This window comes from Monodelphis domestica, chromosome 3, assembly GCF_027887165.1.
Source record: "Monodelphis domestica isolate mMonDom1 chromosome 3, mMonDom1.pri, whole genome shotgun sequence".
Taxonomy (NCBI): Eukaryota; Metazoa; Chordata; class Mammalia; order Didelphimorphia; family Didelphidae; genus Monodelphis; species Monodelphis domestica.
Window position 1 is genome coordinate 292,434,281 of NC_077229.1, and position 27,720 is coordinate 292,462,000.

A 27,720-nucleotide genomic window follows, 5' to 3' on the forward strand; every position below is an offset into this window, starting at 1 on the left:
ATGTGCCAAGCATTAGGGATACAGATTAGAAAGTCCCTGTCCTCAATAAGTTTACAATCTAATGGGAGAAAAGAATATACCAGAGGAAGCTAATGCAGACTTCATAGGGATGAGGTGGGCTGATGCAGACTTTATAGAGTTGATCAGGTACCCTAAAAATCATTTCACTTCATCTCCTTTGCTATAGGGCAGACATAAATATGCAGTCTTTGATATGGCTCTCAAATTTCTTTCTTCCTTATTACTAGGAGAATTTTTGTCCCACATGAGGAAGGGAGTGGTATGTCACTTTCAAAGGATAAAATTTTAAGTTGTTTGCTTTCTTTTGAAAAATGCAGTATTATGAGGGGAAGAAAAAATGTTCTTTCATGGACGTCTAATTTCAAAGTGATATTCAATCAGAATATTCAAACAGAAGGATATCAGCGCTGTTAGAAATGCGTTTATAATTACAAAGAAAGAGAGAGCATGAGGGAAATGATCTCTATGTGGGTGTTATGTGTAATGCCTAGAATTGTTTAGCCCGTAAATCTGCCCAGTAGTGGTAAATGGTTCTCTTGTTCACCTTTAATCTATCTTGTCTCCCTCTAAAATTCCTTTCCTTGTTCTACTATTGTTGAGCACCTTCTTTTCTTTGCTAGGCTCAAGGTGACTTGTAGTCAGCTCACAGTCATGCTGTTGCTGTTTAGACTTCTCCTGACCAAAGAGCATGTGCTGCAATGCCCATGTCTCCTGTGGCCTCTAACTGCTGACTTCCACTTTGATCTTAAAAAATTTGTCTGACAGAATCCCAAACTGCTGAACTAAAGTCCCATCGTTGGCACCCTCTAAGACCAGGGATTTAGCATCTTGTTCTCTCACAGCTAACCGCTGCCATCTTGTTCTTTGGCTGACACATGCAGGCTTTGCTGTATGCTTCAGTGTCAAAGAGGCCATCATTTCTAGCTGTCCCTGGGAAGCACCCCATCCATAAGGGCTTGTCCCTCTTCCAGGGACAGAACAGACACCCTTCGGGAGAAGAAGAGTCTCAAATAGCACAGAAGGACTGGGGGAAGGGTAGTAGAGGTGGAATGATGGGCATGCTCTGTGAGGGGAGAAGCCAAAGTTATTCGCGTTCCATTGCACACTGCATCATCTACTGGAGATGATCTCTGGGGATACAGGAAAAACAAGGTGATGAACCAGCCCATGTGGGCTCAGATCTGTCACTCCAGCTCTGATTTAAAGAGATACAGCTGTATCCAATAAGCTGTAGGCCTTCTTCATTTGCATTGAGAAATGGATAGACTTTAGTATGTGTTACTGATAACTTAAATCCAGTTTGGGTGGTGGCCCTGAAGGTCCAAGATTTAATCCAGTTGTACTAGTAGGAATAAAAGAACTCCACCTCAAGACTTGACCTGACAAGTTCCGCAATTGGAACTGTGTGGGCAGAAAGCTGTGCCTCTGATGACTGAGTTGGGGATGGGGAGAGGAGGAGGGGGTTAGTGCATTTTATGTGTCTAGATGTTGAGAGAGTGAGAGAGAGAGAGAGAGAGAGAGAGAGAGAGAGAGAGAGAGAGAGAGAGAGAGAGATTGAGAGGGAGAGAGATCGAAATCTTCCCCAGGGTAAAACAATGATAAACATCACCTTTCTTTAGTTATCTAAGATAAAGGCTAGGCAAATGTCTGGGTTAATATAAGGCAAATAGTGGATTCGGTTTCCTTCATTCCTTCCAACATTTCATTTAAAAAAAATAAATTTTATCTTCTAATTGATTTTAATATAAGTAAATTCATGAGTATATATGTGTATGTATATATATACAGACACATACACACACATATCTTCTATATTTCTGTATATGGAAATAAGCTAAATATGATGAAAAGAATACAAATAAATATTTTATTAAGGATTCAGGTCTTATTTCATTTTTATTTCCCTAACCTTACACATGGTAGGTGCCTAGTAAGTGTTCATTGAATTAATTTAGGGCAGTAATTTTTCAGATAGTATCTTTATATGAAAATCAGTGAATTATATATTTTTTAACCCTTACCTTCTGTCTTAGAACTAATACAGGGTCACACAACTAGGAAGTGTCTGAATCTAGATTTGAACCCAGGACCTCCCACCTCTAGGCCTGGCTCTCAATTCACTGAGCCACCCAGCTGCCTCCTCAGTGAATTATTCTTAAGGAAAACAAATAATTTTTTTCATTTTAGATTAGTTTCTTATCCCCATTTCTGACCTTCCAAACTACTTTTTGAATAACAAAATCATTTTGGACAGAAGTAGTAGGGTTGGTGAAGTTTTCTGTGTGTTCATTGGGTCAACCTGGTGAATATAATCATTTAATCTACTACCAGTTTGGTTCAGAGGAAACATTGAATTCAGTTGATCTCTTTAGAGAATGGTCACAAATATCTTATATTTGGTGAACTGTACTTTCCATAAATGGTATTATAAGAAGGAGAAAGTTACTATTTAAACCCAGTATTTTTCATTGAAATTAAAATAATTATAAATTTCTGCAAACAAAAACATTTCGATATTCAAAAAGAAACAGAAAAAAGATTCAATATGAAACTGAAGTATTATGACTGTTTTTAGTATACAATGAATAATATTATTAAGATAGTGACAAAAATTCCTTGCTTTTTTTGTGTCTTCTTTTTGTACTTCCTTCACTCCAATTCTAGCATACATAGGTATGATTGGAAATTTGTAACAAGTATTTTTCGAGTGCTAAGTGTATTCCAGCCATGGCAAAGTATTTTAGACACAATGAACTTAGTATTCTAAATATTAACAATAAGTTACAGTATTAACTTTCAGCTCATTTCCCTTCATGACTATAACCTTTCTAGACTTTTAAATGAAACTGCCCTGCTTGTTCTTGTCTTCTAATAAGACTATTTTCAACTGACTTGAAATTAGAACATTTCTTCTCCTTTTTATTAGTTCACAATTACAGTTTTCTTTAGATAACAGTCTATAATACATAATTTGTTATATTTCATTTTATTATTATAAGATCAATTTTAAAAATATCCTTTGACAATTGAAGTTTGAGTCAAATTCTGCTGCATAAGTTACATCTTTGTTACTGAAGCTAAAGCAAACTCTTAAGATGAAAAGATCAGACTAGAAAGCTACAATATAAACATAACTCTGCAGTTGTGAGCATTCAGTGAGATAATGACTGTAATGCAATTAGCATGTTGCCTGACACAGTAAGCGGTATATAAACGTTAGCCATTACCTATTATTATTTCAGAACATTCCTTTTTGTTCTGTTGTGTCAAACTCTTCATGACTCTGTTTGAGTTTTCTTGGTAATGACAAGGGGAGTGCTTTGTCATTTCCTTCTCCAGGTCATTTTACAGTTGATGAAACTGAGGGAAACAGTGCATTGTCACATAGCTAGTAAGTATCTGGGGTCAGATTTGAACTTGGAGAAAATAAGTCTTCTTGACTCCAGGCCCAAGGCTTTATCTGCTGCACCACCTTGATTCCCTCAGCACCCTTTATTGATAGAGGAAGAAAGTGAAGTCCAGAGAGACTGTGTCTTTCAAAAACCAACCAACAAAGCATTTATTAAGAAATTACTATTCACCTACCATTGTGATGGTCTCTGGGGACATGATGATGAAAATGAAATACTCCTTATCCTCAAAAATGCTTAAATTCTATGAGGGAATTACAGTTCATACCTTTATGGATCAATATGTATAAAATTAGAGCAAATAGAATGTCATGCCAATAACAAAAGAATGCAAGCTTGTATTGTTGTGCTTGCCTGGCATAATCTTCCCCCTTCATCTTCACCTATTGGTTTCCCAATTAAAATCCCATCTTCTATGGGAAGCTTCTTCCAGTTCCTCTTAATCCTTGATTCTCTTTATCCTATTTATAGCTTGTTTGCCCATAGTTGTTTCAATTTTATCTTCTTTGGTGGATTGTTAGTTTTTTTCCCTCCCTTCCTTCCTTCCTTCCTTCCTTCCTTCCTTCCTTCCTTCCTTCCTTCCTTCCTTCCTTCCTTCCTTCCTTCCTTCCTTTCTCCCCTCCTTCCTTCCTTCCTTTCTCCCCTTTCTTTCTTTCTTTCTTTCTTTCCTTCTTTCTTTCTTTCCTTCTTTCTTTCTTTCTTTCTTTCTTTCTTTCTTTCTTTCTTTCTTTCTTTCTTTCTTTCTTTCTTTCTTTCTTTCTTTCTTTCTTTCTTTCTTTCTTTCTTTCTTTCTTTCTTTCTTTCTTTCTTTCTTTCTTTCTTTCTTTCTTTCTTTCTTTCTTTCTTTCTTTCTTTCTTTCTTTCTTTTTCTTTCTTCCTTTCCTGGCACAGAGTAGGCACCTAACAAATATTTCTTGACTGACTGATTTCTATACTTTTTTTAAACCCTTAGCTTCCATCTTAGCATCAATACTGTGTATTAGTTCTAGGGGTAGGCAGTGAAAGTTAAGTTACTTGTCCAGGTCACACAGCTAAGAAGTGTTTGAGTCCAGATTTTAACCCAGGACTTTCTTTTTCTAGGTCTGGTTCTCAATCCACTGAGTTACCTCACTGGTCCTCTTCTTTATATCTACTTCATAAATGTTTGTTGGATTGGATTTAATTACTTAAAGTCACCTGGGTCACTAGCAGTGGAATCCAATAACTCCAATCCATTTTTCTGTCCACTGTGTCCTCTGGAATTCCCATTATAAAATAAACAAATTTCTCTTAGTTTTACATCTCTTCCTCTCATATGCTCCTTTCATCTTCAGGCTCTCACTGAGGCTTGTACTTCCCCAGCCAATGACTTTGCATCCCTTTACTATATTTTCTACCACTTGGTGCATATCCTCTCCTATCTCCTGATTCACCAGTCCTGGAGAGGGAGGGAGAATGCTCCTTGTTCCCCATTGGTCACTTCCATTTTAACCAAGACTCAACAACTTACACTTCTTTGAAGTTCACTCTTATGAAGATCTATCATCCAGTTGAGATCCTCACAGTTCCTGGGTCCATTCTCTCCTAAAACTGCCTTCTATTCATTTTCTATATTTTGTAATACATTTATATGTATATGTTTGGGTTGTCAACCTCATTAAAAGCTAAGATCCTTACTTAACCATTATCAACAAAGCAAGGATCCAAGTCAACACCAAGATGAAAAAGGCTATCCATCACCATAGAAGGAATTGATGGGGTATGAATGCAGACTGAAACATGCCATTTTTCCCTTTTATTTCCTTCTTGAGTTTTGTCCTTGTATAAGCAATAAGTGTCTCCTTTCATAGCATGATGAATATGGAAATATGTATTGCATGATAGCATATGTAAAACCTATATCTTATTACTTGCCATGAGGGAGGGGGAGAAGTTATAGAGGGAGAGAACATAGATGGCAAAATATCAGAAAATGATCATTAAAAATTATATCTACATGTAGTCAGGAAAAGAATAATATAAAAAAAATTTTTTTACAGATAAGCTCCTTAAGGGCCAAGACTGATTGAGACTGTTGGATTTTTGTCTTTGTATCCTCAGCACATAGCCTAGGGTTTGGCATATATAATTTTCTACCTTCTGTTCCTTTTTTTTTTCCTCTATCAATAGTACTTAGAATTCTTTCTAAAGCATCTTCTCAAGAAATAAAATTACTTGATGAACAATGTGCCTTTAAAGATGTGAATTTAATCAAGAAACATGACCCCCCCAAACCACTGCATAACAATATGATATCTAAATTATTTAATTTTTTCTCTTATATCAGAGGCTCTTTTCTTTATATCACAGTCATGGAGGAGAGGGGGAGATAACCTCTCCCAATTTTATATTGAACCTTCCTTTGTAACAAAAAAAATAATTAAGCAGAAACGGAATAGTGAATATATCTGGTAGTCCTCAACTTACTCAGTGAGGAGGGAGATATGTTTCATTATCTGATCTCCAAGTCTTTAATATTTTTTCCATTCCTTAGAGTTTAGTTTCATTTTAGGCATCTCTCAATTTATATTATTGTAGTCTTTGTGTAATTTACTGTCTTGGTTCTGCTTATTCCATTCTGCATCAGTTCATACAAATCATCCCTTTCCCTAGAATTCTTCATATTTGTTAGTTCTTAGTGCACAATAAGATTCATACCTTTCCTGTATCATAGTTCATCAGCTATCCCTCTTGCAAAAGGACACCCACTTTCTTTCTAGTTCTTTACTACCACAAAGAACACTGCCATAGATATTTTGGTATGTATTTAACTTTTATTTCTGCCCCATACCACCTTGGAGCATAAAGCCCAGTAATGAATATCTCTAGGTTAAAGGACGTAAACAATTTCATAATTTTGCTTGCCTAATTCAAAATTGATTTTTAGCTCCCTCCAGTATTGAAAAGCCTCATTTTGGGTCATCTTCATCAATTTATGTGTCATGAGATATAACCTCGGATTTTTTAAACTTGCATTTTTATTACTATTAGTGGTGGCAACTTTCTATGACAGTGATTCTTAATATTGCTTTTCAACCTATGCTTCCCAATACTCTTTTAAAAAAATTTTTTATCACTTCCAAATCAATATGGTATTATTTATATCTAATTTACTTGGGCTGTGGGAAACTGTAAGTCTTTTCATAGTACAAATAAACCTTGATTGTACAAATGTACCTGATATGAATTATGTACCTAAGAGACTATGACTTGTCATGTTTCTCAAGAGTGGCACACTTGCAATTCTTCATAGATGCCTTTGTGGGGCATAGCTCCTCTCATGTTCTGCCTCAGTGGACAATAATGAAGAAGCTGTTGAATCTTTGTGATTGCATTTATCAAAGCACTTGGTAAATACCACCTAAATTGTCATTTCCTCCCTATTATCATTTGTAATAATTTTTATAAAGTGCTTAGCACCAAGCCCAGCATATAGCTATATAAATGTTAGCCATTATGATTATTATTATTTTTTTGTTCATGTTATTGCCAACTAGTGCTCTGGCTCCCCTTGCCAATCCAGTGTCAAGAACTGTGGTATGTCACAGAAGAAGCATCGTGTCATCCATACAACTCTAGACTTAGAGTATAGGAAAGAACTGGATGGATTCAAATATTAAATACTGAGCCCATAGACAATTCACTTAAGTTTTCTGAGCCTCAGTTTACTCAGGTGTAAAAGGAGAATGAATATGCATTTTGTTGTTCAATCACGTCTGGCTCTTCATGACCCCAGTTAGGATTTTGTTGGCAAAGATACTAGAATGGTTTGTTATTCCTCCTCCAGCTTATTTTTCAGATGCAAAAACTGAAGCAAACAGGTTTGTCCAAGGTCACACAGCTAGTAAGTATCTGAGGCCAGATACGAACTAGGGAAGATGAGAATACAAAATAGGACATACTTAATTCACAGCTTGTTGTGGGGATCAGATAAAACAATTTATTACAGTGCTTTTGCAAATTATAAAGAAGTATATGAATATCAGCTATTATTGTTATTTGTTTATTGTTACAAATGTGTGCTAAAACTTAGTTCCTGAAAGAAGAGTCCCAATTCTTCCTCTTTTCTTCTTATTATATAATTATGCTATTACTGTGAAACTTTTTTTTCTGTTACCTAAAAATAACACAAAATGGAAATTTTTCATCATATATTCATCATAGTTAGACCAACAACTTTGACATTGGGTCTGGGTACTAAAGTATTTCTCTTTTCCCCCCTTTTATTTTAAACCACATTGTTGAGGAGATAGGGGATAGCTCATGTTTAATCTTGTGTTTAATGAATTAAACCCAAAACAATAACCAATGTATAAGTTCATGGGTTGGAACAGACTTTAATTTGTCTTTCCGGAATACCTATATTTATAGAGAACTGAAGGTAAACACTGAAGATTATTAATTCCCAAGATTTTGGACTAAAATAGAATTCTGTTTTGCAGATGCTGCCTTCTTGTTCAGGATGCTTATGGTATATTCAGTGAAATACATTTGGAATCCCCCTGTTCTCCTCCAGATGATATCATTCAACACAACAGACAGTGGGAAGGAAAATCCTGCAGCCTGGGAGGATTGAAGATTTTACAAAGGACCACCAGAGGAAGGTTAGATTATACCTTGAACAGGCTAGGTTTCTCTCCATAATTACTTTTTTATCTTTAGATTTATTTCCATGAAGAAGCCAAAATAAACCAACAAATTTAGTTCAATAAATTTATATTAGGCATCTTCTAGCCTAGAGCACTCTTATCAGGCCATCAAAGGAGTGATAAAAATAAAAAAGATGAAGCCTCTTTCCTTAATAGAAGCTTATATAGTATGTAGACATGATTTGCAACTGACTTTAATACAAAATAGGAAGATATGTAAGATATTTCCACCCACATACTGAGGGAAGCCTCAATGGGAGAGACAACATTTGAACTGATTCTTGAATGATGAAAGGATTTTCAATAGACAGATAAATGTAGATGGGAGGAAAGGGAAGAAGAGAAAAAGTAGTTAGGTGAATTGCTTAAAGGTAATCCAGCTGGTATTAGTGTAAAGTTAAATAAGATATAATGTTTTATGAATTATTGTTTCTCCTTCCTTCTTAATTCTTTTTTATTTTTTAGTATTACTTTGTAATTAATCAGTCCTATCAAGAAACTTGCATCAGCTTTCTACTCTGATCGCAAATAGTGGTCATATTTGGTATATAAATCATTAAAAATCATGTCTGTCACTAACATTTCTCCTGAATTTAGCAGAGAAAATTATCTCATACATACTGTTTTACATATAATAAATGTAATAATTATGGGCTTTTCCCCCATTCATTCATTCATTCACAGACCTTATCTAAATTTTATTTGTGTTTTACTAAGTGTAGCATTTTGGAGTTGATTTTTTTTAACTCTTACCTTGACTTAGAATTTATACTGTGAATTGGTCCCAAGGTAGAAGAGTGGTACAGACTAGGGTTGGAGAGTGGGGAGGCAAAATAACTTGTCCAGAGTCCCACAGCTACAAAGTATCTAAGACCAAATTTGAACCCAGACCATCCTGAATCTAGGCCTGTCTCTCAATCCCCTGGACCACCCACCCCTCAGAGTTGATTTTTAATAAATAAAAATGTGGGCACAACAATTAACAAATGGTCAAGGGACATGAATAGGCAGTTTTCAGACATAGAAATAAAAAATTATCAATAAGCACATGAAAAGTATTCTAAATCTCTCATAATTGGAGAAATGAACATGTTGGAGGGGATGTGACAAAATCAGGAACCTAATGCATTCATTGCTGGTAGAGTTGTGAATTAATACGGCCATCTGGAAGGCAATTTCAAATTATGCCCAAAGGGCTTTAAAAGAATGCATACCCTCTGGTCCAGAAATACCACTACTGGATTTGTACATCAAAGAAAAATAAGGAAAAAAAAATAAGGAAAAATACATGTACAAAAATATTCATATCTGCTATGGAAAGAGAACTCTTCCCAGCATTCTGTCACTTTGTTTTGATGTAATCAATCAGGGACCAGGAGGTTATTTACCATTGAGATGTTCAGGGATAGATGGGCCCTCAGAGAAAAGAAGATGAAACCAACAAGACAGGAAACTGATTCCACAGGCACTGTCCCCCCAGGTAGAGCCAGGCAAATTAAGGAACTATGATTGGTTCCTGAAATGTAAAGTGGGAGAGCTAGTGGGTGGAGAAAACTGCTTATAAGCTGAAACCCAGCAGCTGCTCTCTCTCTTTTGTGCTCTTCTGGCTGGAGATTGGAACCTGAGAGAACACCTGTCAGTGGTGAGCTTCATTACATTATACCAGCACATGGGGTGGTAGACTAGGCAACTCTACCTCTTTCCTACATTTCCCTCTCTTTATTGTCCTTACTTTGATGTAATAAAGTTACTAACGCTACTAACAGCCTCAAGATTTAATTTTAACTATTACACCATGCTCTTTGTGGTGGCAAAAAAATTGGAAAATGAACGGTTGTCCCTTGATTGGGGAATGGCTGAACAAATTGTGGTATCTGATGGTGATGGAATACTATTGTGCTGCAAGGATTGATGATCTGTAGGCTTTTCATCTGAACTGAGAGAACCTCAGTGGACTGATGCAGAATAAAATAAGGAGAACCAGACGAACATTGTACACAGAAAGTAAAACATTGTAGAACAATCCAATGTAATGGACTTTGCTACTAGTAGCAATGCAACAAGCCAGGACACTCCTGAAGGACTTATGAGAAAGAATGCTATCCACATCAAGAGAAAGAACTATGGGAGTAGAAATGCAAAAACAAAACATATGACATCACTTTATCATATGTATATATGGGTATGTAATTTGGGGTTTAGGCTTTAAAAGATGACTCTATAGTAAAAATGAAAAACATGGAAATAGGTATCAAATGACAACATTTGTACAACCCAGTGGAACTGCTTATCAGCTCTGGGAGGAGGAAGGGAAGAGAGGAGGGAAAGAAAATTAATCATGTAAACATCTATCTATTTAAATTTATCTAAATATATCTAAATATCTAATTAATTAATTTTTTAAAATGTGGGCACAAACCCTATCAGTTATTCTTTTTACCTATTGATTCTTTATTGGGTATTAATTAGATATACTCTTTTAAAAATGCCTTTTTCAACAAAAAGTATTTTACCACATTCTACAGTATATTTATGTATACTCTCTCTCTCTCTCTCTCTATATATATATATATATATGCATATATGTTATGTATACATATACAAGTATACTTAGAGTATACTTATGGCTATGAACTTCACCTAAAATTTTGAAGCATAATTAGAAGCATAAATATGGAAATATCATATGGTCCAAATATAGAAGTTTGACTCAATTTCAACAAACATATTAATACCTACTATTTCCAAGGCATTATTTTAGGCAATGAAGGCCACCCACAAAAAAATAATAATAATCCAATCCTCAGAGAATTTATATTCTATTTGAGGAAATTCACTTAATTATTCCTTCCTTACTTTAACTTCACAATGTTAGTAATTTTCTGTAAATTGTGGCTAAACTTAAAGGTAAAATTTCTATGGCTCTCTCTCTCAGCTTATTCTCAATTACCACTCAGAGCTTGGCTGGTTGGATCCCCACAGAGCAGTTAAGTCTTACTCCCCTCAGGAACTAGTAACATGAGGAAACCCTAATGTCTATGGGTTTCTAGTTCTGTGTTTCACAAGCCCCTATCCATAGATTTCATTTTCAGGCAACCAGTAATTTTTATTAGCTTTTAGAAAAAGGATTTACAAGGGAGGCATAAAGAGTAATTAGAAAAAAGAAGATTGTCTTCCCTTGAGAACAACACAGAGGTCCCTATGGAGAATGGACCCATGGGTCAAGGATGTGTGTGGTCAAGGGCTTCTTTCTAAGTCTTGGCCCCAGAAGACCTTCTTTCCCTTTGTGGAGTTCTCACAAGGTCCCCCTGTCATTTTCTTCTGCACTCAGTAGATTACAGAAGTAGAGCCTTTCTAGGATCCATCATCAGCATTTCTTTCAGTTTTAAGAAGAACAAAATTCTTGAAGCTCCTTCCATATATGACGAACTTCTTTTCCACCTCCCTCCATTAGAATTTCCTCTGCTTTCAGTCACTACCACCTTGCCCAGGCTCTGCTACTGACTCCAGCTGCCCATAGGACTTCTAAGTCTCTGACATCCCAGACCCAGAGGCTGCTCTCCCCCTACCCATCCCCCACTCAGCTACTCAAAGCAGTTCTGCATCAGAGGCTGCCAGGTAGGAAGAGAAGCAAGAAGGCCAGCTGTGTGCCAGGTCATTATTGGTGGGAATTTTCCATTCTGGATCAGCTTTCTCATCACTCCTGACTCCTTGGCCATCCAGAAGTGTTTGGGTCACCAGCCTCTCAGTCCCTGGCAGGGAGGATTGAAGTATGCTTTGTACCATCTGCCAAGAAAGGCAAATTTGAGCAAATCTGACTCAAAATCACAAAGCACCCATTACAGTTGAACATAAACTGTTCTTGTCTTTCCCAGGGTTAATTTGATAAGTTATGTTACTTCCTTTCAAATCCTTTTTGATTTCAGACATTTGATATTTTGTGGGACACATTTGAATAGATACCCTGAGCTATTCATCCTCTCCTTAAAGCTAAATCTACAGGATTCTTATCTCAATAACAAGAAGGAAAAGGAAAATGGCTTTCCTAGTGTGGCCTTATTTTTGATTGTAGGCTGAAGAACCCACTTTTCCATTGTAAAAAGGAGCTACATTACTGAGCCAATCCATGAAGGTCCATTCAACTTAGTATGTGTTTGAAGGGTTCAGTTCAGGTTTTGTGGGTTGATCTGGAAGCCTAACCACCATTTATGACATTGTTTCCATGGGAAGTTTTGTTCCCAAATCTAAACAGCCTAGTTAGGAACAAACTTTTGGAACATAATCCATTTATAAGTTGGGGATGGCCTCTATGGTCTTTTTATTTGTGTTATACTGGTTTGTATGTTTTGTATGATTTTAAAGTCTTCTGTACATAGCTATTTCCATAAAAGATATTCATACATTCTGCCCCCCTTCATTAAATAGCCATCGAAATAAATATACAGGTTATTTTTAAAAAGTTTTTGGAAGTAGAATTTCTTCAAAACAAATTATTAAAGAGTTCTGGAATGCTGAACTTCATAATTGGCTATTAGTGATATCATCCATTGTCAGTAATCCATCCATTGCTCAGGAAGTACACGAGACTGATTCTTTTTTTCATTTTTTGCCCTCCAAAAAAAGTGTTTCATAGCAACAATAATAAACTTCAACGAATGCACTTCTAGGAACTTATTTCACTTCCCCTGATTCAAGCTGAAATGATTAATTATATCATTCCAATATCTAATGCAGTAAATAACTTCTTCTGCCAGTTGGAAAACACTTGGATGTCTTTGGGGAAGTCATGGAGTTTTTCAGATCTGGGTCACCAGATTTCATTTGGGCTAGGATTGCAAGGACAGAAAAGTTATTGCTTTCTGAGAGTTGTTTAGTGACTGTATTAAAAATGATTTGATCTTTTCAGGATAACTAGACGTGGAAATGCATCCACTTACATTCTATTTAAAATTTTTGCCCAGGGACCATTCTACCATCATAAAATCAAACCTAAAATTGATACTATTGCTGACAGTTTCAAGAAGGAGGCAAGGAAATGACATCATCTTGTTTTATTTTCTACCCATTCAAAAAACCTGATCAGAATAAAAAGAGAATTAGAGAGTATTGGAAGGTTTCCATAGGAAAAGGTGAAGAATACCATACTTCAAGGAAGATCAGTGAGGAATTCTCACAACAACCTAAGTGAGGCAGATTCCTTAGCAAAAGGATAGTTAGTACTGTATGTCTTACGGGTCCTGGCGCATGTTGTTCAGTTGTTTATGTCCAACTCTTCATGACTCTATTTGGAGTTTTTCTTGGCAAAGATACTGGTGTGGTTTATTATTTCCTTCTCTAGCTCATTTTTCAGATAAGGAAACTGAGGCAAAAAGGATTAAGTGTCTTGCCCAGGGTCTCACAATTATGAAGTATTTGAGGCCAAATCTGTACTCAGGAAGATGAGTCTTCTTGAGTTTAGGTCCAGCATTCTATCTACTTCATCACCAACTGCCCTAAGTAGATATATCACATGATAAAATTTTAATAAATATTTCTTAAATTAGCTTAAAAGTTCTCCTACATACTTCACTGAAATTCATTTAATAGTTTTTCTTCTTCTAAGGACATATTTTCCTTAATTTGTTCTTCAAAACAAATAAACATAGGAGCTCTGGGCAAAAGGATTAATAAAATCAGAAAAAAGTGAGAAGTAATAATATTCTATACTTTATTTGTGTGAACCTTAAATTTTTATTTCTGTCTATGGTAATTGTTCTTTATTTTCAATAGACAAACTGAGGCAGTACTTGAAAAAAATTATATTTTTTAAATTATTTTTATATTTGTATCTCTGGCATTTAGCTCAGAACCTGGCTCATGGTAGGTACTTAATATTAATGTAAAACTTCAGTTTGTTCTCAAATAGATATTGTCTACAGGTTAAAATTTAAGCTATCAGTGCAACCCCTTAAGATAGTAAAGGGTTCACCCCATGTCTTTTGCATCATTTTTTAAATTAATGGGTCAGTTCAGTGGTTGATTAAAACATTTAACTGCTAATTTGTAATTCATGTTTTAACTATACTAAGTTATAGTATCTAATTTTATAAAATGAGTGAATAATAGTTTTATGTTGCTTCTGCCTCTTAAAAGAAACCATTCCTGACACTGTAGTAAAGTGGATTTCATTAAATAATATTTATAGTCTCCACTGAATTCCAAGGAAAATACAGAGATTTTTACCATTTCAAGGAATTGTAATTGAAGTATTGAACATTGCCTTATGGATTTTAACAGCTTGAGGCAAATTATTCTAAATGGGACACAAAGCTCAGATTTCTGTGAGTTGATTATAGTTAGGACAAATATATTCTGATGGCTCAATGAAGGAGACTCAGATCTCTAATTCAAGAAATATTTATTAAGTACCTATCATGATGATTGTGCCAGGCCCTGAATCAGATGCAATATTACCCTTTTATTCTGTATTATCTGTTTAAGACTCCTGAGCAATGTTTAAAAGGAAAGATAGAGTATGATTTGACAAAGAAAAAGTGAGAAGATATTGAAAACATGGTGGATGGGTAGCCTCTGTGGCAAGACTGATTTTTTTTTAAATAAGGTTCATGCTACTATCCTGCTCAAGTACCATAATAATTTTTGAAAGGAAATTATGTTGATGATTTAAGAATAAAGTATAGGATCAGATATATTACAGTTTAGAATTTAAAGATGAAAGTCATCCCTAGAGATAATCTTACACAATCCCCCTTATTTAAACAAGCAATGAAAATTAGACTCAGACAGGTTAAGTGACTTATCTAAAGTCACATATATCTTTAGTAATACAGCTGGCACTAGACACTTGATCTCTAGACTCCTAGTAAACAGATTTTATTGGATAGAGAAAGGGAATTACAATAGGGTATCATAAAACAGGGTGTAGTAAGATATGAAGTCAGTTAGATGAGAGATAATTATCAGAGAGTTAATTTCTTATATTTTTACCTTCACATTTCATTATTACATTACTTTAATTAAAAAGAAAATGAAGAACTTGGATTCGTAATTGATCTTAGACCTTTCCTAGATAGGTGACTCTGGATAAATCACTTAACCCTGTTGACCTAGTCTTTGCTGTTCCTCCATCCTAGAGTTGTTACTAAGGCAGAAAGTAAGGGGAGAGAGAGAGGGGGCGGGGGGGAGAGAGAGAGAGAAAGAGAGAGAGAGAGAGAGAGAGAGAGAGAGAGAGAGAGAGAGAGAGAGAGAGAGAGAGAGAGAGAGAGAGAGAGAGAGAGAGAGAGAGAGAATATTTAAGTTAAAATGGGTGGGTAATGAATAAACCAATTGGAAATTAAAGCAATAACTTATGCAACTCAATGGTCATTAATTTACTATTTAATGTGTGCAGATCACTGTAATAAGTCCTTAGAGAAGTCAGAATTTAGATAAGACATGATCTATTTTTTCATGGAATTTATAGTTTAATAAGAGGTGACATAAATATAGATAATTCTCATCTATCAAATTATTTAGTAAGATATTAAAGAGATACATATCACAGAATCATAGATCACACATAGAGTCTTAGAAACTACCCTGGGATTTTTCTAATCCAATCTAAGGCAGCAAGATAATGCAACAAATAAGAGCATTAGGTCAGGAGTCAGGAAGTATTGAGTTCAATTCCAGCTCAGACATTTAACCACCTATCTGACTCCGGAGAAGTTACTTTTTCTCATTAGCCTTAACTGTAAAGTGGGAATAATAACACTAGCTACTTCTCAGTGCTGTGAATATCAAATGAGATAACATTTGTGAAGTGCTTGTTATGTGGTAGGTGCTATAGAAATGCTTATTCCCTTCCTTCCCATATCCTTTAACTTTATAGATAAGGAAACTGAGGCTCAAAGAGATTGAGTAAATTGTCCACAGTCCTATAGCATCTAAGAAGCAGAGGTGGACTTTGAAGGATATATAGAGCTTGCTTCATATATATATATATATATATTTGCATGTTTCATTTCCCTTGTTGGATCATAAGCTCCTTGAGGGCAAGGACTGTCTTTTGCTTTTTTTTTTCTCTCCCCAATGCTTAGCAGAGTGCCTGGCATATGTTTATTAATGGACAGACTGATTGAAAGTGCTCAATGAACTCTACAAGGATAGTTGGTTATATCATAATGTAAAGGATGGATGACAAATCAAGAAAGACTCCTTAGAGTTTTGAAACCTTTTTTTTTCTTCATTTTCATGGGTCATTAATTTTTTTCTCCCATTTTTTTAGTTTTTGCCTTTCATGCTAAGAATTTTATTTCTCACAAACCCCATTTCTTTATTCAAATTTACTACCATTTTCTTCATGTTATTGACTTTGGAGAATGAGGAGCTATGATTCTTTCATGACCTTTTATTGTCTTCTTTTTTTGCATATTTAAAAGTCATACTTTTTCCAGATTACACATGTAGGCACAATTTTTAATATTTGTTTTCCGACATTTTTCTATCCATGCTCGCTCTCTCCTTTTCCCCTTCCTTCCCCATGATTGCAGGTAATATGAGGTAGATTATACATATGCTATCATGCAATATCAATTTCCATGTTTGTCAGGTTTAGAAAGAAGATACATATTACTTATAATAGGAAAAAAACTCATGAAGAAAATAAAGTGAAAAATAATATGCTTTATCTGTATTCAGACTCCACTGGTTCCTTCTATAGCAGTAGGTAGCTTTTTTTGACATAAATGTCTTAGAGTTGTCTTAGATCCTTGCAATACTGATAACAGGTCATCAGTTGATCATTATTTATACTTAAAACATATGCTTTATTTCTGTCACTGTGTACAGCATTCTCCCGATTATTCTTACTTCTCTTTATATTACTTCATATAGGTCTTTACAGGATTTTTTGTGATTGTCCTTTTGGCACAATAGTATTTCATTACAATCCTATACTGCAGCTTGTTCAGTAATTCCCCAAATGATGGACATTCCTTCAGTTTCCAGTTCTTTGCCACCACAAAAAGAACTGCTATAAATATTTTTGTACAAGTAGGTCCTTTTCCCCTATTTTTTATCTCTTTGGTATACAAACCTAGTATTGTAATTGCTGAATCAAAAAACATGCATCATTTTATGGCCCTTTGGACATGGCTCCACATTGCTGTCCAGTATTGGATTTATTCAAAGGTCCACCAATAGTGTATTAGTGTCCCATTTTTCTACCTCTTATCCAACATTCATCATTTTCCCTTTTTTGTCATGTTAGCCTTATTTTGTCATCTTACTGGAGTTGGGTTTGAAAAGATGGCAAGGAATTTAGCTGGTGAGGAAAGAGGACAATTTTAAGGAACAAAAGTCTGATGAAAATCAAACAATAAAGAAATATTTATTAAGTGCCAGACAAAAGACAGTGAAGAGACAGACAGTGCTGGGGCAAACACATTGAAGGGACACAAGCAATAATACTTTTTTACTAGAGACAATGCATAGGCAGGAATAATATAAAGTTAGAAACTCTACAAGGAAAGTTGGAGAGCAAATAAGTTTACACCTGACTTGATAAGGAGTTTCTAAAGAATTCTCAACAGAAGAGTCATATGACCAGAACTGGGCATAATTTTTATTTTAATTCAATTCAATCATTTATTTATAAATAAATGGTACATTTATTGATAAGCAATAATTTACTAAACCCCTACTATGTGTCAAGTACTGGGAAAACAACAAAAATAAAGATAGTTTCTGCCATCAAGGAATAGGAACCTGGAAAGTAGGGGAGAAGGGAAAATATTAGGGGGAAACAGAGGGGTTATAGAGTTGAGGCCAAGCAAACCTAAAGATACAAAGTACACATAAGAAAATTTTGACTGGCAATAATATGGAGAATGGTTTGGAGGAAAGCAAGAGTGGAGGCAGGAAGGTTAGCCAAGGCTAAAGGAGAGAAAGATGTGTTAACTACATGATAGAAGCCAAATGGTGGAGGATTTTTTTGTAATATGTTACTATTAGACTATAGCTCTTGTACTTTGGTTTTCTTGTCTACAGAAGAGGGAAAAGAGATGGGGCCCAGATTACGGAGAGCCTTAAATAAAGCAAGGAGAGTTTATTTTATTTTATTTTTTAATCCTTAAAAGCATTAAGGTGGGCATAACAAAAAGTTGATTAACAGGGGAATGATATAATCAAACCTGTGCCGCAAAAATGTTATTTTGTCAGTCAAAAAGATAGATTGAATAAGGGAGAGAATTGTTAGAAAGCAATTTAGTAGTCCAGGCAAGAAGTGATAAAGGCCTAAATTAGAGGAATGGTAGTATGTAAGGAAAGGAAACAGGAACAAGTGATATTGTGAAGGTAGAATTGATATGATTTGTTTTTGTTTTTGTTTTTCCAAACTGAAATTCGAGGGAAAGGATAAGTTTAGGAACAACACCAAGCTTGCATACTTAGTTTACTAAAAGAATGATGATCATCTCAACAAAAAGCTGGAAATTGGAAGCATTAGGAATGACAATAATGGCCAGTAGCATTTGTTTATTTGAATTACTAAGTGACTTATTTCCATTAGTCCTTATTTCATGTTGTCAGTACCCAAATTTGAAGGGGCTGACACTGTTGGTTAGTAGAAAAGCATTAGATTAATTAGATATGCAATCAGATCACCATTTAATAGTTGTCAGGAAGAACCAGGAGAACATTGTATTCAATAACAACATTACTGTACAAAGAACAATTGCAAATGACTTGGCTATTCTCAGCAATGCAGTGATCCAAGACAGTCCCCAAAATTGATGAAAATGTTGTCTACCTCCAGAGAAAGAATTGATGGAGTGTGATGCAAACCATTTTTTGCTTTATTTTCTGCATGGTTTAAAATGTGTGTGTGTGTATGTGTGTGTTGTTTTTTACAACATGATGAATATGGAAATATATTTGTATAGTAGTTCATGTATAACCAAGATCAAATTGCTTACCATTTCAGGGAGAAAGGAAGGGAGGGAGAGAAAATAGAACTCAAAATGTTAGGAAACAAATATCAAAAATTGTTTTTACATGTAAATGAGAAAAAATAAAATATTACTAAAAGAAAATGCCTATACACACACACACACACACACACACAGAACATTTAATGTAAATATAGAATAAATTCACAAAATAATCACAATTTATAAAATAGTTGCCTAGGCAAGTAACTGAAGTTATCTGGACCTCAGCTTCCTCATCTTCAAATTGGAGGGTTGGTCGAGAAAGACGGGGTGGTATAGTAAAAGGGGCCACTCTTGTGTTTAGAGTCAGAGGCCAAGCCTTGCCTACTTCCTGCTCATGGAGCATCACTAAGTCTCTCCAGTATGAATTTCCTCATCTGTAAAATGAAGAGGCTGGCTTAAATGATCTCTAAGTTCTCTTCTAACTCTAAAACTCTGATAATAAGGTTGAGGCACGCTCTTAACAAATTGTGCTCCAAAGGGTGGGTCTGGTCTTCACCTTCTTCTGACTAATTTCTCTACCTAGCTGTTTAAACTCCAAATAGTTGAGAATACATTAAGGTGACTCTATGACTCCCTTTGATATTGACAAGGAAATCCTTGTTCCTTTTATTTGGGAGAAAAAGAAAGAAAAAAAAGCAGGCCTTCATACGCTCTCCTTAACAGGAAATATGTGATGGAGAGAGCTCTCCCTGGTGCAAGAAAGTATACTAGTAATTTCCTTCCTTTGATTTTCCCTCTTCAAAAAGACAACTCTCTCAAAGAGATACCCACTTCCCCTGGGGTTTGAGGTTCACAGTCTCTTTGCTAATTACTGTGGTTAGAAACCATGCTTTGGGGGACACACTTCAACAGTCTTTCATAATTTTTAAATGATCTTTTTATTCCTAGTTGATTCACTCATATTTTTGAACAAAGAGAAAATTGGTTATTTAAGAAGAACAAGTTAACTCTTTTAGACTAGATGTATTCACTGTAATGATAGTGTTAGTTTACACTTATGCAAAACTTTTGTTATCACAAAGGATTTTTGTGTATTTTGAATTGTAAAATAGATATTTTAAGAAAGTAAGCATGCTTCTTATGTGAACAAATTTGTCTTCATATATATGATGCCTGTAAATGTTTGAAAGCATAATTTTTAAGTTTCTTTGATGAACTTGAGATATTTACTGCTAGATATTTTCTGCTTCTAGAGTTTTGGATAGAGTTGGTTTTTTAAGCCCATTTAAAGGTGATATTTGTCAAGAAAAAATAGTACCAAAAAAGAATAAATGTAAAGAGAGCAGGACATTAACTCATTTTGTCCTATTTTCTTTCAGATAACACTTATGCATGTCATCTTTCTACAATGCCTTATCATACATCTTTTATCTACAGTTAATATCATTTTCGTTTCCTCATTTTGGAATTTCGAAGCCTCTGAAACTGAATAGCAAATTCTTAGCAAATGTCTTCAAGTCTTAAAGATACAATTTTATCTTTACAGTTTATTTTGAATTAATATAAATTCTTAACTGAACAAAAATTATTGAGAAATATTTAATCAATGGTTGATTTGCAAATGAGTTTCATACAACATGTTCTCTTAAAGCAATATTAAGTAAATATTTACCATGAAAATTAATATAAACATATTGCATTCTTTTTGCCATAAGGTTTCTGGACAGATTCATTAATCAAACAAACAGTTACTGTAATAATTACCTAGAGTATAGAGCTTTAGCTGCTTGGGGAAGACACAGTTAAGACAGGATATCTACCCTTCCTTTCAATTTAACGGGTGGATAAGACTCAAACAGAAATGATAATACACAATCTTAGAGGATTAGGGATATTAGCAGGTATTCTCAGTAATACAGTGATTCAAGACAGTTCCAAAGGGTTCATGATAAAATATTCTATCTACCTCCAGAGAAAGAACTGAGGGAATATGAATAAAAAAAGAAGTATACTATTTTTCACTTCATTTGGATTGTTTTGTTTTGTTTAGTTTTTTTATATGAATCTTCTACATGACCAATGTGGAAATATGTTTTGCATGATCAAACATTTATAACTTAGATCAAAATGCTTACCGTTTCTGGGATGGGTTGGGGCGGGAAGGAGGGAAGGAAAGAATTTCTAACTCATTATTTTGGAAAACAAATGTTAAAAATTATAATTATAAGAGGCAGCTAGGTGGCTCAATGGATTGAGAACCAGATCCAGAGACAGAAGGTCCTAGGTTAAAATATGGTCCCAGACACTTCCTAGCTGTGTGACCCTGGGTAAATCACTGAACGCCCATTGCCTAGCCCTTACCACTCTTCTGCCTTGAAACCAATACTTAGTATCTATTCTATGATAAGTGTTTAAAATAATAATAATAATTTAGTTTAACACTTTACGTAGTACCTTAGACATAGTAATAATCTAATAAGTATTTATGGATTGACTGATGAGACACTATCTTATCCCTGCCATATTTTCATAAGCCCCCTAATTTGATTAGAAAAGATCTGATGCAGTATGTTTTGTATTAAAGAATATAGGTAATTAGAAATAAGGAGGAGGAATTTCATCTTCTTTTCAAATGGACATATCTAGCATGTTTTACAAGTCAAAGAGCTGTGGAAGAGTTATGTAATTTAGGTGATTATAGGACTATCATTTTACCCCTAGTGTTAAATCCTAATGGATCATCTCAATGAAATGATTTTTTTGTAGTTTGAGCTACATATCTTTAATTTTAATAAAGCATACTCATATACCTTGGGTTTTTGAATTGCATACATAACTGAGGAATCTCTAAGCCCAAAGAGTAGGACTAATATTATTAATGCCAGTGTGAATGTATGCTCCTTAAAGTAACCTCAATAAAATGATTTAATAAAAATAATTGTATTAATATTTCTGGCACTCAGGGTAAGGAAGCCTGGAGACACAACAGATGATAAAATGTAAAGAAATACAATTTAACAAAATTGGTCTGCTGTCAGAATACTAGACTAATGAACACAGATCTGTTTTGAAATAATTGAGGGAAAACATACTCTGCAGAAGAACTGAAATTGGGGCAAGAGAGATGTCTTGAGTCAGTCAAAAGTGTGGACTAGAAAAAGCTTACCTTGAGTCATAAAAACAAAAGTGATGAAGTCAAAGTTCTTAACACTTCAGAATAGAACTGGCCTAGTTGGTAGTTTGACCGCTAGGCAGTCCAGTGGACAGAGCAACTGGCCCAGAGTCAGGTAGAGCTGGGTTCAAATGTGGCCTCAGAAACTTACTAGCTGTGTGACACTGGGCAAGACTCTTAACCCTGTTTGTCTCAATTTCCTCTTTGAAGAATATGTTGGAGAAGGAAATGGCAAAACCACTCCAGTATCTTTGCCAAGAAAACCCCAATGGGGTCATGAAGAGCTGACTAAAACAACTGAACACACAGTTTGGAGCTAAATCAAAGGGGAAGCTAATAAAGAAAGATTATTCAAAGAAAAGAAAGCCGTATTATTTAGGCTTTGAGGTGCAGTTGTCCTGAGGTCATCTGTTAAAATAGGCACCCATCCAACTTAATTATCACCTTGGACTTTAGGAAAAGATCCTTGGGACATGGAAAATTAATTATGTATCTCTACTATGGGATCTTCATATCAGTGATAATGAAAACCATAAAATGGACTAACTCAGACCAAAGGAAAGCAGTAGACTGTGAAGAATACCTTGGAACAGCCAGTTGGTTGATCACAGGAAGAAAGATAAGCAAGAACCACAAACCACCTGAAAGATCCCATTTGAATCATGTAGGCCAAACACCAACCATTGTCAAGATAACTGTGTTAACAGAGAGGAGAATGGGCCAGTCCCTATAAGCACTAAGTAAATAACAAATCATTATATAAAAGCCTGAGAATACTATCTCTGCTAGCTGCTCTTTATTCAGTTAAAAAAAAAAAGAGCAAAGTTTCTTAATAGATATAAATAAAATCAGAATTTCTCTCATTTCTATATGAAGTAACAGAGCATTGGATAGGGGGTCAGGAAGCCCTAATTCAAATCCTGCCTCAGATACTTGCTTGATGTGTAACCTTGTATAAGTTACTTAATTTTATTCTGCCTTAAATCCTCATCTGTAAAATGGGGGTAATGATTGCACTTGCCACTCTGGCACATAGTAGATACTATAATGCCAGCTATTACTATTATCATCATCGTTATTATTAACAACAACAAATTATGAAACTTAGGAAGGAAGGTTAATTGACTTTACCCTGAATAATGGCTAATTTTCAGTCATTTTTCACTGATTCCTTGTGACCCATTATGGGGTTTTCTTGGCAAATATACAAGAGTGGTTTGACATTTTCTTCTTCAGTTAATTTTACAGATGAGGAAACTGAGGCAAATGAGTCTGTCTCTTGCCCAGAGTCACACAGCTAGTAAATGTCTAAGACTGGATTTGAACTCATGAAGATGAGTCTTCCTGATCCTAGGTCCCAGCACTCTATCCACTCCAACACCTAGTCACCCCTCTCCTCTTTTTACAAATAAGGAAGCTGAGACCACTTGTCCATAGTCCCACAGGGAATAAATAAGTAGCAGAGGCAAAATTTAAACCTATGTCTTCTGATTCCAAAGCCAGAGGTGTAGAGATAGGGACAAAAGTTTTCCAAATGGAAAAATTTGTAATTTTACAGTCCAAAGGAAAGAGGAAGAAAATCGAGATTATTTATCTTTAAAGAATTATAGCTAGAGATTAGAAGATTTTCATCCTGGGCACAGTTGGGAGGAAGGAAAATACTCCAATTGAAAATTATCAGATATTATCAGCTTAGAGACAGGGACAAAAGAGAAGCGATAGTAATGTCAAAGACCTGAGAATACAAAGAAGAAAGTATTTCAGAATTATGAATCAAGAAGCAGCAAGATCAGTAGATATAATTTCAGGATTAAAAATCAACTCTTAGATCACTATCTAGATTGGAGGTAGAGTTAATTTACTTAGCAGCATAGCAAGCATATTTTAGTTGTAGAAAACAACAAGCAGAGTTTTTCCAGTAACTTGTTCTTTAGCCTCCACACAGATCCCAGGATTGCAGACTTAGAGCTAGACCCAGTATTGTGGCTGTTGTTCAGTCCTGTCCAACTCATGACCCCACAGACTATGCCTATTGGGTTTTCTTGGCAAAGATTCTGGAGTGGTTTGCTCTTCCCTTCTCCAGTGAATTAAGTTAAACAGAAGTCAAGTGATTTGCCCAGGGTCAAACAGCTAATAAATGTCTAAGGTCTGATTTGAACTTAGGTCTACCAGACTCCAGGTGCACTGAGCCCCCTAGCTGCTGCCTAGACCCAGTATTACTTCTTAGATGATCCAACGTCTTCATTTACAGATAAGGAAATTTAGACAGAGAAACTTAATGACTTGCCCATAATTACATCATAAGTAAGTAGCTGAAGATGGGATCTGAGCTCATGTCTTCTGACATCAAATCTAACACTTTTTCCATTATCCTACATTGGAAATTCCCACCCTCCTTAAAAATATGTCCTAAATTATGTATGAATTAAATTGATCATCGATGCCCATTCAAAAGCTGTGTTAATGTATTCTAAAAGCTGGTCTTCCTGGTGATTTTGTGTCTTTATAACAGTATAAATGTAAGTTGGTAAATTAAGATTAGAGTAATATGAGTAATGCTCGATCCTTTTTTTTAAATTTATTGAGATTTTTAGTAGAATGTTTCTCAGATCTCGGTAAGCTTATTCATGGAATATCTTTGTCTAAATAGACAAACATAATAATACTGTCTGTCCAAGTGGCTCTATCTATTATGCCTTTCATTTTTCTTAAAATATTTACTGATAGGAAAAAAAAACAACAGCAAAGCAAAAGACTTTCCATTGTTCTCCACATGAGACTGAATAGATAAGTTAATTTACAGATAGATTCCATGTTTATGATGCATCCAAGTTGACTAGACTAACTCAAATTAGAAAACTATTGGTGGGGCAGCTAAAGTGGCTCAGTGGATTGATAGTAAGACCTAGACTTAGACTCTTCCTAGCTGTGTGACCCTGGACAAGTCATTTAACCCTCATTGCCTAGCCCTTACTGCTCTTTTGCCTTGGAACCAATATATAATATTGATTCTAAGATGGAAGGTAAGGGATATATACACATGTACTAGCCATAGGTACTATGTAGCTTGTTGACTCTGAGACCAGTATTTTAATAGTGTGAAGTCAAGTGACATTAATGTGCTCTCAGGAACCAGTTAATTTTTTGAGAGAATTGTTAAGTTTTGCATGGTATGCATTTTGGACAAAAATGGGAAAAAAATGAAATTGACTTTTTTTATCCCCCTCCTTCCCGCATAGCCTCCCTTTGCCTCCCCCGCCACCACCCCAAATAAATGACTTTTGGGAAATAGCTGAGGGGAAAATCCTCAAAGGTAGAATCCTGCCAAAACTAATTTTGTAAAAATTGTTATTGCTAGAAACTGGCATTTAGTGACATTTTGATTATTTACAGTTTAGGGGAATTCATTTTCGCAATTTTCCCCTTTGCTTTGTATTCATGGCCCCTAGCCCCCAAGTTAGAGATCTTGTTATTTATTGTCTGTAATGTTAACATTCATTTTGGTTTCCTGTCTTTTCCATTCTTTTGATTTAGCACTAGTTCTGTGTAGGCTATCCTAGGATTTATTTGAATAACAGGGAGGAGTACCAAAAATCCAGTAAATAATTACACAGAAAGTCAATTTAGTTAGTTGTAGTCAGGGCTTGTATTTTTTTTTCCCCCTTGACTTAGCCACTTATTCAGAAAAATTATTTGAGGTTTTTAAATGGTAAATAGGTATTTTTGCCTGTCCTCTTTTTTATAATAATTTTATTATCCCTTGTATAACTAAAAAACAACAATCCTTCATGTCTTATCAGGGGCCTCCTGGAGGTGCTCTCAAAAATGTTCCTGTCATAAATAAATTAAAATTAATATTAATTTAAACTATTATTACTTTAATATCCATAGTGATATTTACTACATAGTACCTTAAATACTAACTAGTACTATTTTTTTAAATCCTTACCTTCATCTTAGAATCAATGTGCATTGTTTCTCATGCAGAAGGGTAGTAAGGGCTAGTCAATGGGGGTTAAATGACTTTCCCAGGGTCACCCAATGAGGAAGTGTCTGAGGATAGATATGAACCTAGGATCTCTAATTATTACCATTTTGAAAGGAGCAATAAGTCCTTTTTTTATCTTTAAATTAAGAACTATTGAAATTTCATTTCCACAAACATTTAATCATCTGCTATCTGCCCAACACTTTGCTAAATTCAAGGGAAGGTAAGAAATTTAGATTAAAGATTTTTTTGCCCTCATGGAGTATATTGGAGGATATTAGCCATTCACAAATAGCTATGATTCATAGTAACATGATACGTGCATTAGAAAAGTACAAACAAGAGGTCATGAAGATCTGGGAGGTCTTACATTGAGGTTGATGGGGGCAGGCTTCATGGAGATGGGTAAGTCAGACTTCAAAAGGGTAGGTAAGAATTCAGTAAGCTGCGGGAGAATTCAAGGTATGGAAGGAGGATGTTGATCCAAGAAATAGAGATCAGCAAATGCAAGGAATATTTGAGGAATGGCAAGTAGGCTAATTTCCATCAATGCTAGCAGGAGATAGGGGTCCTTGGGGAGAGTTATATGAGTTTTAAAGCTGTAAAGGTAGGGCATCACCAAGATTTGAAGTCCCTTGAATTCTAGGCAAAAGAGATTAAACTTTAATCAGAAAACTAATAGAGAGACACTGAAAAATATTAAGCCAAGGAATGATCTGTTCAGAGTTTTGCATAAGGAGAATTAGCCTTGCCTCCAGATGAAAGATACAGATCAAAGTTGGGAGTAAATGGAGGCCAGGGAATCCTGTAAGAGATGATCACAATGATCCAGATGGTGGTAAAGGGACGCTGGGCCTTATTGGTGACATGAGTCATGGACAATCATTGACATCGATTAGGACTTCAAAATTAACTCGAGTTGGTCCTGGGGCACAACGGAAAGAGAGATGGCTCTGGAATCAGAGGTGTTTATTTGAATAGCAAGCAGCTGTGGAGCTTTCTGTCTGTGTGATCTTGGTTAAGGTCTTAGAGGAGATCCTGACATGCTATTTTCATAAGACAGATCCAACTGAACCTGGTAATTAATGGGATAGAAAGAAAGGGAAATGAAAGAGGCCATTAGAAAAACAAGGTTTCCAACACAATAAGTTAAATGAATAGTGCTGCCATTGGCAGAAATGGTGGAATGAGAAGAAAAAGTAAGTTTGGGTAGAAATTACAGAATCTTAGAGATGGAAGGGTCTCAGAGATATTCTAGTCAAATGTTTACTTGAACAAGATTCCCTTCTGTAATGTACCTTGAAAGTAGTCACCCAGCCTTGCTTGAATACCTTCAGGGAGGAGGAACTCACTGCTTCACAAGGAAGTACATTCCATTTTTGTGATATCAGTAATTGCTGGGAATTTTTCCCTTATTTGAATATTAAATTTACATCTTTGGCCCAGTGTGTGGTGAAGAAGACCTCTTGAGGTTAACCTGTGAGGCTGAGGCTGATATATCTTTGGAGCTGGGAAGTTCTGAGCTGCAGTGGGCCTGACTGATGACCAT

General features: G+C 35.3%; 1 protein-coding gene across 2 annotated transcripts in view; it reads left to right on the plus strand.

The window, feature by feature from the left end:
- SPIDR (scaffold protein involved in DNA repair) overlaps positions 1–27,720 on the plus strand; it is a 627,114-nt gene that overhangs the window by 474,187 nt on the left and 125,207 nt on the right. For both annotated transcript variants that reach the window (XM_016431530.2, XM_056823886.1), the window contains one exon: positions 7,892–8,053. In XM_016431530.2, the coding sequence (XP_016287016.2) occupies positions 7,892–8,053 (162 nt within the window). The remainder of the gene's footprint in view (positions 1–7,891; positions 8,054–27,720) is intronic.